Source organism: Phyllopteryx taeniolatus, chromosome 14 (genome assembly GCF_024500385.1).
Source record: "Phyllopteryx taeniolatus isolate TA_2022b chromosome 14, UOR_Ptae_1.2, whole genome shotgun sequence".
NCBI lineage: Eukaryota > Metazoa > Chordata > Actinopteri > Syngnathiformes > Syngnathidae > Phyllopteryx > Phyllopteryx taeniolatus.
In genome coordinates this window covers 14,263,017-14,281,073 of record NC_084515.1, presented here as the reverse complement: position 1 = coordinate 14,281,073, position 18,057 = coordinate 14,263,017, and the positions used below count along the sequence as shown (strand labels likewise).

The window sequence follows — 18,057 nt, the reverse complement described above, 5'->3', positions numbered from 1 at the left end:
GCATGCGTCCCTTCCATTCCATTCCTATTTGCACCAATCCACAACTGTGAAATGAAAAAAGGCACACAAAAGGATGTGTTATAATAACGTCAGCAGTGTTTGAGATTACCAACGGGGATCATTTTGCAAAACACACTGTGCCGAGCAGGGGAAAAATACTGTTAGTCGTAATTGCTTGAGAAAAAAAGGCCATTTATTGCCGTTCCCTCCTGAAGGCTTCGAGGTGTGATTCCAAAGCAAAGTAGGGATAAGCGGGCCGTCATGTGACCTTCATTTACACCAGTTTATTAGAAAAGTGCCATCTCCTCAGACACAACCCTTTGTGTCAGCATACAGTGGGTGTGTCTGTGTTGAGCCATTACCATTTATTGAACATAATATTTCAGTGCCACTGCTATTGTTAGCTGATAGCGCTAGCAGCAGATTGACTGGTTAGCTTTTTGTTAGCTGTAGATGGCCTATATCAGTGCCGACACTAACGTTAGCTGACAGCTCTAGCCACAGGGTGACTGGATCACACTTTCTTAGCTGTGAGGCAGAGTATTTACTGTAGTCCCTCTGCTATTGTTATCTGCTAGCACTAGCCGCAGTTTGATTGGTTAGTTTGTTGTTAGCTGTGAGATGGAGTACTTCAGTGCCACTAGCAGCTACCTTTATAAGGTAATCCTATCTACAAGTAGACTGGTTAGTTAGTGCGTCGTAGGGTGCTCTCGGAAATTCAATCTGACGCCCTAACTCAGCTCTGAGAGTGCAGCGTTCTGAGAGGCAAGACGTGCGCTCCCTGTCTTTGAATTGACAAACGACCACCTTGCTTGAACGGCTTCCGTGATTGTCCTGCCTGACGCTCTGATGGTCTCTCTCCCCAGTCAGAGCGGCCAGAGTGTGCTCCAGCACGCGCAGAGTGTGGAGCTCTGAATAGCCCAACAGCACATTCCAACAATGCTCTTGAGTTTACGGGACATTAACTGCTAGCATTGCCACAGGTTGACTGGCTAGCACAGCATTAGCTGTGAGACGGACTCTTTCAGTTCCACTGCCCTTATTAGGTGCTAATACTAGCCAAAGGTAGACTGGCTCACGTGCCATTAGCTGTGAGACAAAGTATTTCAGTGCAACCGCTAACATTAGCTGCTCACTGTCGCTACAAGTTAACTGACTAGTGCGTTGTTAACTGTGAAGCAGAGTATTTCAGTGCCACAGCTATCAGTAGCTGCTAGCTCTAGCCGCAGATAGACCAGCTTCAAAAGCTTAGTCTACATGCACCGCAGCAAAGTTGGAGGTATTGCTTTTCCAAACAAGGACGGCGCTGATGGACTTTGACGTGTTCAATAATGCAGCGATGTAATCTGATAAGATCATCCTTGACCTTGAGCTTGTTTTATCTATCGCAGTCGTCTGCAATAACTTTTGAGCAACAAGATATCCGCACCGATATAAAAGCCCATCTTTTTAAATATCGTCTTTGAGAATGATTCATATCGATTCGGCAGGTGTACTTTATATCTCTTGAAATAATGCCACAAAGAAAATGGAAAGTGAAGAATTGTGTGGAAGGTAAGAGGATAACTAAACTGGCTGTGTAACAGATGCCTCTCTGTCTCTTCTTCCCATATTTATTTAAAGCATTTGTGCAGCCGGATATAAAATATTGTTATTGATACTTAAGTGTCTGCCTTTATTTATTTATGCATGCTATTTGGAGATTTATATGAATGATTTGATGTTCACCAGAGGCTTTGAAAGTACTGGGGATCCTTGGTTTAAGACAGACCCTGAAATATGAGATTTCAAGGTTATGAATTACGGTACCGCAAATTGTTAGCACGTCTACGTATTTCAAAGGTTATGAATTACGGCTCACACTATCTTGTATGGAGTTTAAATTCTCCCCGTGCTTGTGTCGGTTTTCTTCGGGGTGCTCCGGCTTCCTTCCACATTTCAAAAACAGACTTGTAATGGTTCATTAAAGACTCCAAAATGTCCAAAGGTGTTAGTGTGAATGCCTGTTTGTGTATATGTGCTCTGCAATTGGCTGGTGACCAGTCCCAGCCGCTCACTCAAAAGTCAGCTGGCTCCTAGAGGACAAGCGCTATAGAAAATGGATGGATGTTTACAACACAACAGTGGAGTGAGGCATGCGGTTGGTGAATCAGTCTCACAGTCAAAGGTTCTAGGTATGAATCTTGGCTTATAATCGAGTCTTACAACATTTCTCAAGCAGGAATTTAATAAATCTAAGTACAAGCTTGGTTGTAAGCACTTTCATTGGGAAGAAATGATTTGTTGAATGGCTTTCTTTCTGAAAACAAGCAATTAGTTCTTACAAAACATAATTTATGTCGTGCTGTTTCACAAATACTATGTTTTGGCCTTGGGCAAACGATTCAGCGACCACTGCCGTCACAACTGTAAAGCTCTTCGAGCGCCTAAATTAATCATGTCCATACGCTGTGGAGCTTTCATTGAATTAATAACAATGCGTGGTGAAGAGGTTGGAAAAAGAAGCATTGACTGTAGTTTTGTATGCTGAATGTCTGTACGTTTTAGATTAATGCTGTCTGTGGTAATCAACACACGAGACCTATGTCACCCTGCCTTGCTGACCATAGGTTTTTTTTTTTTTTTTTGTTTAGTTTTGTTTTGCCTGAAAGCCATTTAAGAAGAAAATGTGCCTATATGACACAAATGCTCTTAGAGGGGTTATTTGAATTTGCAGCTAATCGGCTGTTGAAACAACATGCAGATACAATATGTGAGAGTTGCTTTGTGGGCATAAAAGGTATGTGAGATGGAGTAGGTATCAATGTACTACTGCTAATATTAGCTGTGAGACTTGAGTATTTCAGGCCCACCGCAAACATTAGCTGCTAGCAATAGCTGCAAGTAGAAAGGCTAGTGTGTAGTATTTCAGGGCCACCGCCGTGGTTAGCTGCTACCCCTAGTCGCGGGTAGACAGGCTGGCATGTTGTTAGATGTAAGATGAAGTATTTCAATGCCACTGCTGATGTTAGCCAGTAATGCTAGCCGACTGTTGAGTGTTGTGTTAGTTGTAACAGATGGAATATGTCAGTACCACTGCTAATGTTAGCTGGTAAAATTAGCGGAAAGTCAACTGGGTAGCACGGAATGAATTGCGGGACTGAGTATTTCAGGGCCACCACTAACATTAACTGCTACCGCTAGTCACAAGTGAATGGGCTAGCATCTCCTTATCTGTGAGACGTTGTATTTCAGGGTCAACACTGTTGTAAGATTGTAAACCAAGCCGCAGGTAGACTGGCTAGCGCCTAATTAGCTGTGAGACAGAGTATGTCAGGGCCACTTCTATCATTAGCAGTAGACTGAAAACTTTTAGGTCTGACATCAAAAGAGGACTATTAGACAACAGCGCAACAGTTCAACTTTTATTTCCAGGATATGTACATCTGAATCTTACACAGAACGTAACAAGATTGTACCTTTTGTTTGAACCATATATTTTTCAAGTCAACAAAAGTCTGTAGTGTTGTGTTTTGTTGTCCAGGTGTGTCCTATTACTTTGAAGCAAGTAGCGCCATTTCAGATTTGGGGTTTGCCTGTGAAGACTACATTAAAAGAGGTGTAACCAGCAGGAAAACCAGAGAGTTGTCTATGGGTGAAAAACAAGCAATTGTGAAGAACTTTTAACAGCCTCACTGTTCCAATAATTTGGGAAGCGAGTGTATGAGAGATGGTCTACTTTGGGTTGCAGAATGATGTACGTCTCTTGTGATGTTTTCTGGCAAGTTCCGTCTTTGATTCTGTTTTCCCACACCTGCAGCTCAACCTTCTGGTCTTTTCCCTGTGTTGGCATCCCGCCGCATTTCTTCCAACAGCTCGAGTTCAAGCCCAGACTTTGCTCATTTGACTGAACTTTCCCCCTGCGGGACCATTCCCTTCGTCTCCATCGCAGTTGTGGCTGTTTAATGCCAAACCTGGCAGCTGTTTCGGTTTTGGTTCGGCTGGCTTCGGGCTGCTCCTCAAGGCCAGTTCAGTACTAATGGGGGTCCACTGCTGGGCTTCAGCTTTGACATTAAACAATCCGACTGGCTTGATTAGATTAGTGATGGAGAAGCTGTCTTAGGGGAGGACTGTATTTCCGGCCTTGTGGCATTTAGACCATCACATGACACTATATAAAAGCACAGCAGTCATGACTTTTAAAATAACCTTCTTAGATTGAAAGGAGTGACTTCAATCCATTGCTGGAAAGTAGGGGGAAAAAATGGCCCCAATAATCATTTTACTGATCGACACAAAAGATATTTTGATTTAAAGCAGTCATTTTGACCAATTCCTACTAAGGAATTTGCCCAAATGAACTGGAAGCAGGTATCCTGGACAAATGGGCAATACTATATTACCATATTATACTATATTATATTATCTAATGTGGGCATGATATGGCGTCATCAGGACGATCATTTGAAGGATTCGCTATTGAAAAGGATGTGCGAGGTCCTGTTAATCGCTGCTTGCAGCTTTAATTCACTTTACACGCAAAAATGCATTTTATTTTTTTCGCATGTAATTCGGCAATAATTGCTTTGCACAATTTAACAGTTTTGCTCCCGTGCTCCTCCTACAGGTGTGAAATTGAATTACCATGACGTCAAGTGGAATATGTTGAACTAACTTGCCATATTTAACCTAGAGGCTGATGAACAAGAGCATCCAGGCCGTCGGCCTATGTTACAAAAATGTGACAAAATGCCAATTACACTTACTCCTCATTGTCAGTATCATCTCAAAACTGTTAATTTTAAGGGGAATTTATTTAGAGTTGCTTTAATTCATATTGTGATTAAGGTAGAATTATTTATTCATCACTGATGCCAGTGCTCATCATCACTGTTGGTTTATAGTGTATTGTCAGTTTATTTTGGCTCTACAAAGGAAGAATGGCGTCTTTGCATGCAGTTTGTAATCTACCGTCACAGCAGCTCATCCTTCATAATTATATGTAGCCTCAATAAAGTGTGGGATTGTCATAATAGGAATCACCATCACCACTGTGACCGCCTCTCCGTTGGAACATTATGTTCCACATCTGCTGCGTTTTCAGCGAGAGGCTGATTGTATAAAGCGCTCCAGCTTTGCTATGCGTGCTGGTACGTCATGTCAACGTCATCTATAGACGAGATCCCGCAGAGAGCGTTTGCAACACAAAGGCAGATGATATTTTGTCATCTTCAATGACTATTTCAAAAAAATCCTTGCTGGTTTTATCATCTATTAATCATACAAGGCATTTTTTAAACACAAAAGAGTGCACAAACAAAAGTGATATACTATAAAGCATATCAGGTAGATGACCATATTTATGATACCGTAAATGTAAATTATATAACACAAGAGTTCCAATTCCAAAACTGTTAACTGTCTTTTGGATGACATTGAATCTAACTGAAAATTAATTCATATCATTGAAAATGAAGAAAAAGATCTTTATCATTTAAATTATTTATTATTTGTTTATTTTCTTTAACAATAATTCATATTCATTGAATTTTTTATTTTTTGTGTAAGAAAATGTTCAACTTATTTTGTAATTTATTTATACTTTATTTGCTTTTGCTACTTTTGTTGTTTTAAAATGTTTATTTTTTTTACTATGATTTATTTATTTCGTTTTCAATTTGTATCCTTTTGAGTTTATTTTTTTAGTATGTTTTTAAGATTAACAGTTCCAGATTTTTTTAAACTTATTTTATTAATGTTTTATTTGAATTTATTTTCAGTTATGATTATTAGAATGACTTGAAATATGAGGGGGGGGGGGGGGGGGGATGGTCCAATATGGTCATTGTAATCTCAGCAGTCAGTATACAACCCCCCCCAAAAAAAAAAAAACTTTAGTAGCTTGTTATCTACACTGCACTGGCATTAATGTAAAACTTAATCATCCCGCGTGCATGCTTCATATCGCCTGCCATATTTCCACTAAACGGCGTCCTCCAGCTTGCCTCCGTTTACGAGCCCTGTGGCCTTCCCTCGTCGATGTAACGGCACCTCATTCGCCAATAAAGGGATTCAGCTGAAGACAGTAAATGTGCATGTGGGATAATGTTGAGCCTTTCGACCCTTCGTTTCTGGCGTACTCGAGTGACGTTGACGTCCCGATTGTTCACCGCGGCTCGCTAGTCGCCAGTCCACTCTGGGACTGCGGATGAAATTTTAATTAGCGCCTCTGATTGGGATTCATGGCGCATTTTGCTGCGAGCATGTTCGCCAAAACTTTTACAACTCCCAGGCTTTCCACACAACATAGTCATGGCCAAATACTCCTCGGACGGCGACTGTGATTATGTCCTCATATTCTTCTGTTAGCCCCCATGGTAGGATAATTAAATGGGTACTTCCCACTTCCCACTTCATGATTGGAATCAGGTGGGAATGACTGACAAAATACCCCAAGGATCAAGAGTTAAGACTTCTTTATACTCGCGTGGACAGCGACCGCGCTGACGTGACTGGGGCTATCCTGCACGCAGTTTGCCTTTATACTCGAGCTCAACCCACGTGCGCTGTTTTGAAAGTGTTCTGCAGTTCTCCTCCAAGTCGGGGGTGTCGCTACAGCTGGTATTGGCTAGGACGCCACAGGGTGGAGTTTCCTCTGCATTTTGTGGCCATTTGCGGTAGCCGTTTTTACTTTCCTTTCCGTAACAATCAATCAATCAAAGCATTTTCCCTCGTAGAGAAGTACGTTATACACTACACTGTGTGTATGTGGTGCATGGACACACCACAAAACACAAATTTCAGTAAGTAAATATACCGTTACTCTAAGAACTGTTAAAAAAGTACTACAATAATCACAGATTTCTGCGACATAGCATTAGATGCATTTCACACACACACAAAATCACATTAGAATGACTTTTAATCACACAAAAAGCAAATTATATTCAATGTATGTTTATGAATGAATTAGATTTTACATCTTGATCGTATTAATCAGATTGTATGAATTTTAACGCTAACAACTGAAGCTGGAAAACGTAGTAACAATTATTTATGGATTAAGCACAAGTGACACTTACAGTATGCTGTACAGTGGTTCACAGCTCACAGCATATTATAGCAATCCCCAGATACAGTATACCGTGCAAATAATTCCCACTCTGGGCCAGGAAGGAACGTACGAGATGATGACACCAGAGTGATCTTCTAAGGATGCCAGGACATGGTTGCTTTTCAGTCCAATGCATCCTTTATCTCTCAGCATTGCCAGTTATTTCTTGGAAAAGAACATTTTGCAACTGTACCCAGTCCCACCCTGCACACACACACACACACACACAGAAAGGCAATATCTCAAAGTGACGGCGAGATTGGAGAAGGCTCCAGCATTAAGGCATGAGGCAGATGGTGTCCCATATTGGTCGTGATGGGAAATGAGGAGGGATGATTCACCTCGCTGTATTGAGCTGCAGCAGGTCTGAGAGACACACTGCGTGAAGACCCAGACGGTGTGTGTATGTGTTTGTGTGTGTCTGGACATAATGAGGAGATGGGAGCAGGAGGAAGTCAATTCTGTCAACTTCAAGAGGAAAGAAAAGGCAGAAAAAAAGTTATCGAAGAAGTCTGTGAAGTTTGAACGACATTATGTGCTATAGTGAGCATGTGGATACAGTTCATGCATGTATTGTGTAGCACCCAATCATAAAGGAAGGTTCGTGTCATGGCTGCCATAACTGAACAGCATTGGTTATTAATCGTTTTTATGTTTGCCAGTTGTTAATACACCTGAAGCTCTGAAAGTTAGTTATATTTTTAAGGCTAAAATGTCATTGGGGCCCAAGCACCAGTCAGTGCAAAGGTCCTCCTGGAATCGCTATTTAATATTATTCTTTCAAGAAATAATTACTGGTAGTCTTTTTGGGGGCCTCAACATGCTGGAAATGAGTATCCTGGTGAAAATGGATGCATTCTGGGAGTCCCAAACACAATGCAATGTTTGGGACATGTGTTTCTATTTTAATAATTAGTAAATGGTTATTTTTGTCGTTAATTTTTAAATAATTGTATTTTTTATACATACGTGTTTAGAGGTTGCCTGGTTGCGGCACGGCAGGTTGAAAGCCCGCAGCCACAGCGACCATCTGCTTGTGTCGTCTCCCATCATGCCTCCTGAGTGTCTGATGTCAGGTGGCAGCTCCCCGAGTATACAGTCTACTAGAATATTTCTGTTTGTCTTTCTGCATGAGTCGGCTGTTTCTCTTTGACTGACACATGGCGGTCAAGCTTCATCCCCACCACCGTAGGGCAACGCCAACCTTCCCTGTCATGTCTTTTTGCAGCAATGTTTGTCAGCACTCATCATAGTTCCGTCCTCCGCCTTTAGTCCCATCCGTCACATTTTTGTTCATTCGCTTTCTGACACCCTTCTGAGTGATTTACGTTTCTCATTCCTGCTCGCTGGCGTTATACAGTAAAACATGTTTCTTTTGTGAAATATTGCTTCGTTTTTAATACCATTTGGTTTCCGTTAGACTTATTTGAATTGCGATTTTAAACATTTTTTGGGGCATAAATGACATATTTTCACTATTTGCGGTAGGGCTCAGTCCCAATCCCCCGCAAATAGCTCCATTTTACTGTAATAAAATCCAACCAGATTGGATGTGATTCATTTTCTGCTTCTTTTATTTCCACACGGACGGGTCACTCCGCAGCAATAAAACAAAGCTTGCTACCTGTCATATTGGATGGCCGCCATCCTGTCCTTATTTACTTACAACAAACGACTGGCCCTGCTTCGCGTTGACGTTGCTGTGGTCCTTGCACAAAACCACCGCCAGCCGCTGGCATTTTCGCTTGCGCTGTGCGATCGTGTGCATCGCTACGAAAGTCATTACCACAAAATAGTTAATTTTGGCCTCGTGCCAGCGGTGCCACTGCGAGAGATTGAAGACTGCTAGCTTTTGAATTAGACGCGTGCGTTTGTGTGTGGTTGGCCACAGTATCTAATCAAGCTTTGATGAGCCTGCTGCTTCCCAAGCGATGCAGGGCTGGAGGAGCTTATATGGAGAGCGCATTGGCCAGTTTCTTTTTTTTTTTTGACCGGGGTTCAATCCCCGGCCCCACCTGTGTGGAGTTTGCATGTTCTCCAACTACCGAAGACAAATTCCTACTGTGTTTTTTTGGACATACTTGGCAAATAAAGATGATTCTGATTCTGATTCTGATATACAGGGTGCTTGCTGTATGTATGCCACATGCCCAACTATATACTCAGTCAGTCATGCATAAATAAGTGCAATACCTCATTCTGCCAGTATAAAATATTTACGTGACAGTTTGAAATACTACCATAGTGTTATAGTATGTCTTGCGTTTGTTTTGTTTATGACAAACACAAAATCAGTTGTTTTTAAACTTCTTGTCAATAGAATATATATTTAAGTGCTCAAACTAATTTAAGACTGGATACACGTTACCTTAAGCTGGTATGCGTAAACGGTAAAGTGTATGTAATTCAGGCGCTAATACTATTATAAACTATTCACAAATTCTTTGGAGCATAAACCTGCGGGATGTGGCTATGCACCATACAGCTAGTGTAACTGTAGGATGTAGCTTTGTACCATGCAGCTCTATGTAATGTAATGTAATGTGCATTGTAGCATCACATTACTGACATACTATATACTGTAGTTCATACCACTAGCTTGCTAATTAAACTATCTGCCATTAGCCTAAAGCTATGCTAAAGGATGTGAGGCTCATTCTCATTTGATTCATAATAAAATATTATATTGTAATTTAGTCTTACAGCTTTGCATCCAATGTACACACACATGGAACCACACACAAACATACACGTACACGTGCTGAGTGTGTAAAACGTCGAGTGCAGCAGCTTAGCAGAGGTCAATATACACATAATAATAAATACAGACCAGTAGCGCACTAAATATGGCCGCGCAGCCATGCTCAACCTTTACCTTTCACCATAATTGCTTGGCACAACGCTGTGACGGCGCGGCGTCATAGTTTTTCCACATGGGAACAGAGATCCGTTATTCACTAGACGCATAACAGTGTCAGCGCAGATGCAGACTGATTAGTTACACCCGCGCGTAAATAACGGCAGCGACATGGTAACTCCTCCAGCTGTGAGGATTATATACTGATTAACCCGGTTGCTAATTAAACTGATCATACGCAGTAATCAAACAGATACATCAACATCATCTGTCTCAATAGCTTTGCAATGGGACATAAAGTAGCATACAGCAATGGATTATAGCTATGTAGTATGGCGCTATGTAACATATAGCTGTTAAGCAAATAGTAGTCTGTTACTATGTCGAATATAGCTGTCTACCTATGGAGATTACAGCCATGTGGCGTATTGCAAAGTCACAAATACCTAGGCAGGTGTAAAGAAATGTAACCAATAGCCATTTAGCATGTGGCTATGTAGAATGCAAACAAGTATATAGTATTTACCTGTGTACCGTAAAGCAATGTAGCATAGCCTTTAGCTTTGTAGCATAGCTGTGTAGTGTATGGTCATCTAGAACATATCGGTACAGCTATGAAGTGTCTGGCAGAGTAGCATTTTTCTGTGTTGCGTGAAGCAATATACAGTAGTATATAGCTATGTAGCATATAGCAAAATAGTATAGCATTGTAGTGTGAAGCTATGTTGTATATATTAATAAACATGTAGCTTTTTAGCATATAGCTGTGTGGCCATGTAGAATGTAGATATGTGTCATATAGGAAAGTGGCAAATAGATCTGTAGCGTGGAAACAATGTAACATAACCATGTAGTGTGTGACTATGTAGCATATAGCTCTGTAGCGTGTGGCTATATAGAATATAGCTTCCTAGGAATGTAGTATATGGCGATGTAGTGTGTGGAAAAGTAGCATATGTAGCAATGTAGCATATAGCCTTCTGGCTATATAGGCTCTTTTGTACCTATGTAGCATTTAGCAAAATTGCTAATATGTAGCGTGAAGCAATGGAGCATATAATAATGTAGCATAGTTTGTAATGTGTGGAAATGTAGCATGTAGCTATGTAGCATCTGGCTATGCGAGTTCTAGCTTTGTAGCAATGCAGAATATAGCTATGTAGTGAGTAGCAAATGAGTTAGCATGACGCAATCTAGCATATAGCTATGTAGCATGTGATTAGGTAGCATATACAGTAGCTATGAACGTGACTGAAGAATATACTGTTGGTCTGTTGTAAAGTAACAAATAGCTATAAAGCGTAAAGAAATGTGGCATAATGCTCTGTAGCGTGTGACTATGTAGATATAGCTATAGCATGTAAGAAAGTGGCAAATAGCTTTGTCACTTTGCAAAATATAAGGAACGGGTATGAACTTAATGGTTGGCGTTTCTGTCCATTTGCAGTTGGGTGAGGACACGTTCAACCGCGCCAAGCTGCTGAATGTAGGCTACGTGGAGGCGCTGAAGGATGGCGACTACAACTGCTTCATTTTCAGCGACGTGGACCTGATCCCCATGGACGACCGCAACCTCTACCACTGTTACGAGCAGCCCCGACACTTCGCCATTGCCATGGACAAGTTCGGCTTCAGGTGAGAAAACTCTTCTTTCTTCTTTCTCCGTGGTTGTAGTACATACATTGATGTAAAACTGCACTATACATATGAAACCAGTTGGGTACTTGCTCACAGCATTGTGTGGTCTGCTACAGGCTACCCTACGCGGGCTACTTCGGGGGCGTGTCAGGCCTCAGTAAAAAACAGTTCTTAAAGATCAATGGCTTCCCCAATGAGTACTGGGGCTGGGGAGGGGAGGACGACGACATCTACAACAGGTGAGCTTCATGGAGTGGCAAAAAGATGCTTCGGCTAGCTATGCTATGCTAAGCTATACTGTAATATAATGGTGCCTTATTTTTTTTCCATGACTACGCTCAAATCTCAAATCATCTTTCCCCATTGAAATACATGAAAATGCAATTTATCCATTACAGCCTCCCAAAACAAATCAACAAAAATGTTTGTAATGTTTTTAATGACAAAAATAGCACTCTATAATATTGCACTACTATTGTAACATAATAATGACATAATTGAATAAAATATAAAGAATTAAACACTTTTTGCCGCTTTTTTTTTTTTGGCTTCAATTCCATGGACATTGTGCTACTCCTTCTGGTGTGCAAGCCTTCGCCACCTGGGGGCAGTATAATGCAGACATGGGGATATACATGAAGAGAGTCACAGCTCCTCAGTAAGATGCAGTAATATTAGACTTTCTTTGCAGAAGATAAAGAATATGTCTGTAAGTATTGTTATATTATTCGTCAGCATATGGTGCTTCCCAGTTTGTGTATGAATATTTGTTGCTTACAGGGTTATAACACCATGACTGATGCTATTTGTTACCTCGTCTTTGCCTTTTTTAATTGTTTGTTAGTATTAAGCTAGCGGACAAGTCTAAGGCAACGTTTTGTGGTTGCCTCTGTTGTGATGAATTGTTCACGATGCCAAACTGCTCCTTGTTGCAAAGTGACCTGAGTTTAATTCACTGCTACCATTCAGGACGCGTATCTTAAATTTTTGCCGACAAGTAGAAGCAACCGAAAAGAAAATCGACCGAACGACGGCGCGTATCTCGGAAAACTGGTTTGTCGGTGCTGATGTGCCCCTGCCACCAATATTACAGAACACTCAAGGAGTTGTTAACTTTAAGATACCTTGGTGAGTCAATATAATCTACTGTTGTAAACTAAACAAAAATCATGCCACAAAACTCTTAACCATGATGTTAGTTAGCATGATGCTAATATAAAATGATATATCGTTGTTGCTCTACCAATATTATATAACACTCAGTTTTCAGCCACAATAGTAAATATAATCAGTAGTCAGTGGTAAACTGACTAACATTGACTCCACAACTGTCTGTACAGTGACATTAGCACAGATGCTAACCCAACACGAGGTGTCCACCAATTTTATAGAGCACTAAAGTAGCATGACAATCACAGCGATGCTATTCCAGTTATGGCAAGTCAGTGTACCATTCATATTTTGTAGTTATTTCTTGGGAAAGTTATTACATATGGTAGCTTTATGGAAGCTCAACCTTGGGTCCATTTGAAATTGTTTGAGCGTCTGCCGGACACGTAAAAAGCTCAATTTACCCAATACAGTCGGCGAGACGGCACATCATTGGCGTAACTGTGCCTTTTATCGCTGTTTCACCACTTCAGCAACAGGGATGAAAAAAAAAAGAACCAGGATGTGCTTGTCACTATCCCGTCTCTTGGTCCTATTTTTCTCCCCAAAGTAAGGCTCTTAGATTCGGGCTAGGTTTGTCATTTGCATTTGGAGCGACATTAAAAAGGCAATAACTCTTAACTTGCTTTAAGCTGCCGCGTGTGAAAGTTATAGGTGGCCTCGCATTAAGGCTAGCACACACACACACGCACACACACAGACACACACTCCCTCGCCTTGTCATGGCTGGCTGCTTTAAAAGCCTTTCTAAAAGCAGTCATAAGGAATATGTCCTTCAAAGCTCATTTTGGACAAGCTCCTGCATTCAGACACTTTTAATAGAAAATCTGGTGTGTTTTAGTACACTTTGATCCGGTTCACCCATTTGATGCCGACCATTTTGTCCCAGCATCTGCTGCGTGGATTGAAATGTGACTTATGTAGGGCTCGCAGGTTTTTACTGAACCTATAACCTTGTACAACTCAATTGAAAATAAATAAATAAATAAATAAATAAATAAATAAATAAATGGCGCGGTGGAGGACTGGTTAGAGCGTCTGCCTCACAGTTCTGAGGACGGGGGTTCACCCGCCTGTGTGGAGTTTGCATGTTCTTCCCGTGCCTGCGTGGGTTTTCTCCAGCCACTCCGGTTTCCTGCCACATCCCAAAAACATGCATGGTCGGTTAATTGACGACTCTAAATTGCCCGTAGGTGTGAATGTGAGTGCGAATGGTTGTTTGTTTGTATGTGCCCTGCTTATTGGCTGGCAACCAGTTCAGGGTGTACCCCGCTTCCTGCCCGATGATAGGTGGGATAGGCTCCAGCACGCCCGCGACCCTAGTGAGGAGAAGCGGCTCAGAAAATGGACGGATAAATAAAAGGGAAAAAGGTTGACTGTTTTTCCTTTTTTTTTTTTTTTTGCTAAATACTTTTGATACGTTTTTCTGTTAATATTTTGCTGTTGTTTTTATTTTTGCATGTTTAACCATCACTTTATGCTTGTTCCTTTGGTACCCCAAAAATGTTAACAGGTCAGCGCGACTCGCTGCATTCTTATCTTGAACCCTCCTGATACTTTACAGGTTCAATTGACTGTTGAAGAAATATATGACAATAATACTTGTGTACGCCTGTCTTAATTGAGTTATGATCTTTATTTAATATAATATAATATTTGAATTTGTTCAACCCCCCCCCCCCCCGCCCATTACACATTTTGGCACAAGAGACTAAACTAAAAGGGTTGAGAGGGATTTTTCAATGCAGACAAAAAAGAAAAAAACAAGTTTCACAAAAGATTACTGAATACTACTTGTATTCAATTTTGTCAATTCGTAGGGTCGAAACTTTTGCCAACTCCTTGAAGGGAATTCATCCAAATGAGCCCAAATCGGATACGAGATAGATGTGTCAGGATAGACTGCGAAGGATTTTAGCCCACGGCATAGAATGGGCCAATTTTGGGCCAATTCCGAGAGACTTACTTTGACCATCTTCTTCAAGGAAATTGAGCTAAGTGACCCCAAATCAGAATTAGGCATACGAGAGAGACGGCTCATCATAGATTGCAATAGTGTAGGTCCGCCCTGCGACAGGAAATTTAAATCACATATAGTCGTCCTGCTATCTGAATGTAGCACCCATGGGCTCCAAACCAAATGTCACGTGGACTCACGGGCAACAGCTAGCACAGCTTGCCCCCCAGACGCACACCCCACCCCCGTACCCTTGCCAGATTGAAGGGCGGCTCGACAGCAATGCTTTCCATTTTCCAGCATTTCCTCATTCACTTTGAATAGGCAACAGTTGCCTCAAGTAAAGGCAGAAGGTGACATCATAATGTTTGTATGTGAATGGACACATTTACAATGTGTGCGCATGTGAAGGGACAAATTTGTTCCATCGTGTTTGTAATTGGAAGGAAGTTTACATTTTTGCAATGCTCATGAATGTGAATAGAGAGAGAGAGAGAGATGTTTACAATTTGTGTATGCTAAGGGTGTTTGAAACAGTTTTAAGCCGTGGACAAGTGATCCATTATGCCGGAGAAGTTACAGCCTTCCGTGACGATGAATATTCTGCAGAAGACGTGAGCCATTAACGCTAACGAAATGTCGAATTTCACAACAGCAGTTCAACTTTACATTATTAAAGAAGAACTGCTGGTTATGTGGAGGTGCAAATGTTCATACTCTGTGTTTCTACACAACACCATACTGATAAGTCTGATTTTATTTATTGAAATTATTTATTTATTTTTGTTAATTAAAAAACGTAAAACAAAGGTTGTAGGAACGTAGCCGCTATAAAGAGAGCGAACCTGTTGCAAGGAGCCCACAAGGGTAGGGGGAGTGGGGTAGAGTGAGATAAAGAGAGAGAGAGAGAATTTAAAGGCACAACATGCCAATGCACTACAGTGTGTGTGTGTGTGTGTGTGTGTGTGTGTGTGTGTGTGTGTGTGAGAGAGACTTGGTTTGATTACACTTCATAAAACCAATTAATAGCTTACAATTCTCTTGTTATGTCTGTTATGTTTTTATGACTATTTTACAATATATTGCTACTTTTCTTGATTCAAAATTTTTTTTAAATGTGGTGTTTTGGGGGGACTGCAAAGGATTAATTGCATTTCCTTTCACTTTAATGGGGAAATGTGTGGTCACAGAACGAATAAAAACTCGTTTGTCAAGGCACCACTGTAAGTATTTGCATGATGTGTGTATGCAAATGAACAGACGTGTTTAGATTAAGTCATAATCTGAACTATTTTGTTTATTTTTTGACAGGCTCACACTTAAACGTACAAATTGCGATTCTGAATGAGCATGAAAAGAAGAGTGATGAATTCAAGTGTTAAGTGTCTGGCTGAAGTGGTTACAATAGGAATGTGTTCAGGTCACTTCACATTTTGGCACCAAAAAAAAAAAGACTTTCAGCAAAAGCATCGTTAGCTACATTATTCACGCTGAAATAAGAGCAATTTGTCTGTTGGACAATTTGTCTGTTTTAGAGCGGACTGTCCCGCATGTGCCGACTGGTTAGCACATCTGCCTCACAGTTCTGGGGACCGGGGTTCAAATCCCGGCCCCGCCTGTGTGGAATTTTGCATGTTCTCCCCGTGCCTGGGTGGGTTTTCTCCGATTTCCTCCCACATCCCAAAAACATGCGTGGTAGGTTGATTGAAGACTCTAAATTGCCCATAGATGTGAATGTGAGTGTGAATGGGTGTTTGTTTTTATGTGCCCTGCAATTGACTGGCGACGGGTTCTAGGTGTACCCCGCCTCCTGCCCGAAGATAGCTGGGATAGGCTCCAGCAGCCCGCGACACAAGCGTGGATAAGCGGTATAGAAAATGGATGGATGGATGGATGTCCCGCATGTGTCCACATGCTCGAACCACTTTCCAGACTGCTCCAATAATCATCTGAAATTCAGACTGCACGAGCGCATTTGATTGGATTCGTGGGGAGTTCCTCCAGCTCCCGTCTCCTGTTTCCCACCAGCCGAGTTAATTGCATGAACGCAGTAGAGTGGAGAACTGGATGAGGCCGAATCCAATAACTTGTGCTTCTTATTGAGTCTTATTGCCATCTAATGCGTGCTGCCGGTGTGTGTGTGTGTGTTGCAGGATCACTCTGAACGGGATGAAGGTGTCCAGGCCGGACGTGCGCATCGGCCGCTACAGAATGATTAAACACGAGAGAGACAGACACAACGAGCCCAACCCTCAAAGGTAACGTTTTCATGACCAATGATAATTTTGCCATTACATAATAAAGCATTTGTTTTCTGAATGTTTTTATGGCACAATATAGCGTTTTTTTTTTTTGCAAAATACAGAATTTCCATGGCAAAATAATAGTGATTGTATTCCGAAATACAGCATCTAAATGGCAATATATTGTTTTATTACAAAAGAAATTAGCATGTTCATGGTAAATTATAGTGTTTTATTGCAAAATGTTGCTTTTGTGGCAAAATATGGCATTTCCATTTAAAGTAATGGCCTTTTTATTGCAAAATGTTGTCTGCCAAAATAGTGTTTACAGGGCAACATACTTTTTTTTACTGCAAACTATAGTGTGTAGTAATTTTTGATTATGTAATAGCGTTGTTGCTTAACAGTGTTTTTGTAGCAAAATACAGTATTTTCAAAGAAGCAAGAGTGCGTGTGAAGACACATCCTATTTAGGTCCAAATCCCCCTTCTCTGAAGATCCTCCAAGAGCAAAACATTATGTGATGTAAAAAAAAAATTTTTTAAAAGACAAAATGAAGTCAGTTCCAACTAAAGACACTATCTTCTGCCCCTTGCTCAGAAATAAATGCATGAACCTCCAAATAAATAGCGTCCCTGTTGGTGGTGGCGGCGTCTTTGTGCAAGCGTTGTGCCTCACGGAGGCGGGGCAGGAGTGGCGGGAATCGAGCGCGAAGCACAGTGGCGTCGGGCCCGTCTGGTGGCTCGTTTATTGATTTGGATGAAGGCGAGCAGACGAGGCGCTCCCATTTGGATCCGTGTGTGTTTTTGGCAGGCAATTACAGATGACGCGTGCACTTACAATTATGATGGATGACGTGTGATACGCACCTGCTTGTTTTAGACGTCATCCCATTCACTCCACAGATTGTTTTCAAGATCTTGCGTTTGGATTTCTGGCGTCTCATTTCGTTTCATTTTATGTGCCGTGACACGATCTCATCCATGAAGGTGGACGTTTAGCCTGCAATAACAAATGTAATACGTTTACTGATGCCGTACAATTTGAGTAAGTGTGAAAAATATGCCTCGAAAGGATTCATTCTGTATGTCCATGTGTA

At 41.3% G+C, this 18,057-nt stretch overlaps 1 protein-coding gene across 3 annotated transcripts in view; it reads left to right on the top strand.

Annotated features, from left to right (window-relative positions):
* b4galt2 (UDP-Gal:betaGlcNAc beta 1,4- galactosyltransferase, polypeptide 2) overlaps positions 1-18,057 on the top strand; it is an 81,097-nt gene that overhangs the window by 55,063 nt on the left and 7,977 nt on the right. For 2 of the 3 annotated variants that reach the window (XM_061797662.1, XM_061797663.1), the window contains 3 exons: positions 11,398-11,585; positions 11,705-11,827; positions 16,869-16,973. In XM_061797662.1, the coding sequence (XP_061653646.1) occupies positions 11,398-11,585; positions 11,705-11,827; positions 16,869-16,973 (416 nt within the window). The remainder of the gene's footprint in view (positions 1-11,397; positions 11,586-11,704; positions 11,828-16,868; positions 16,974-18,057) is intronic. The other variant, XM_061797664.1, reaches the window with a different exon arrangement.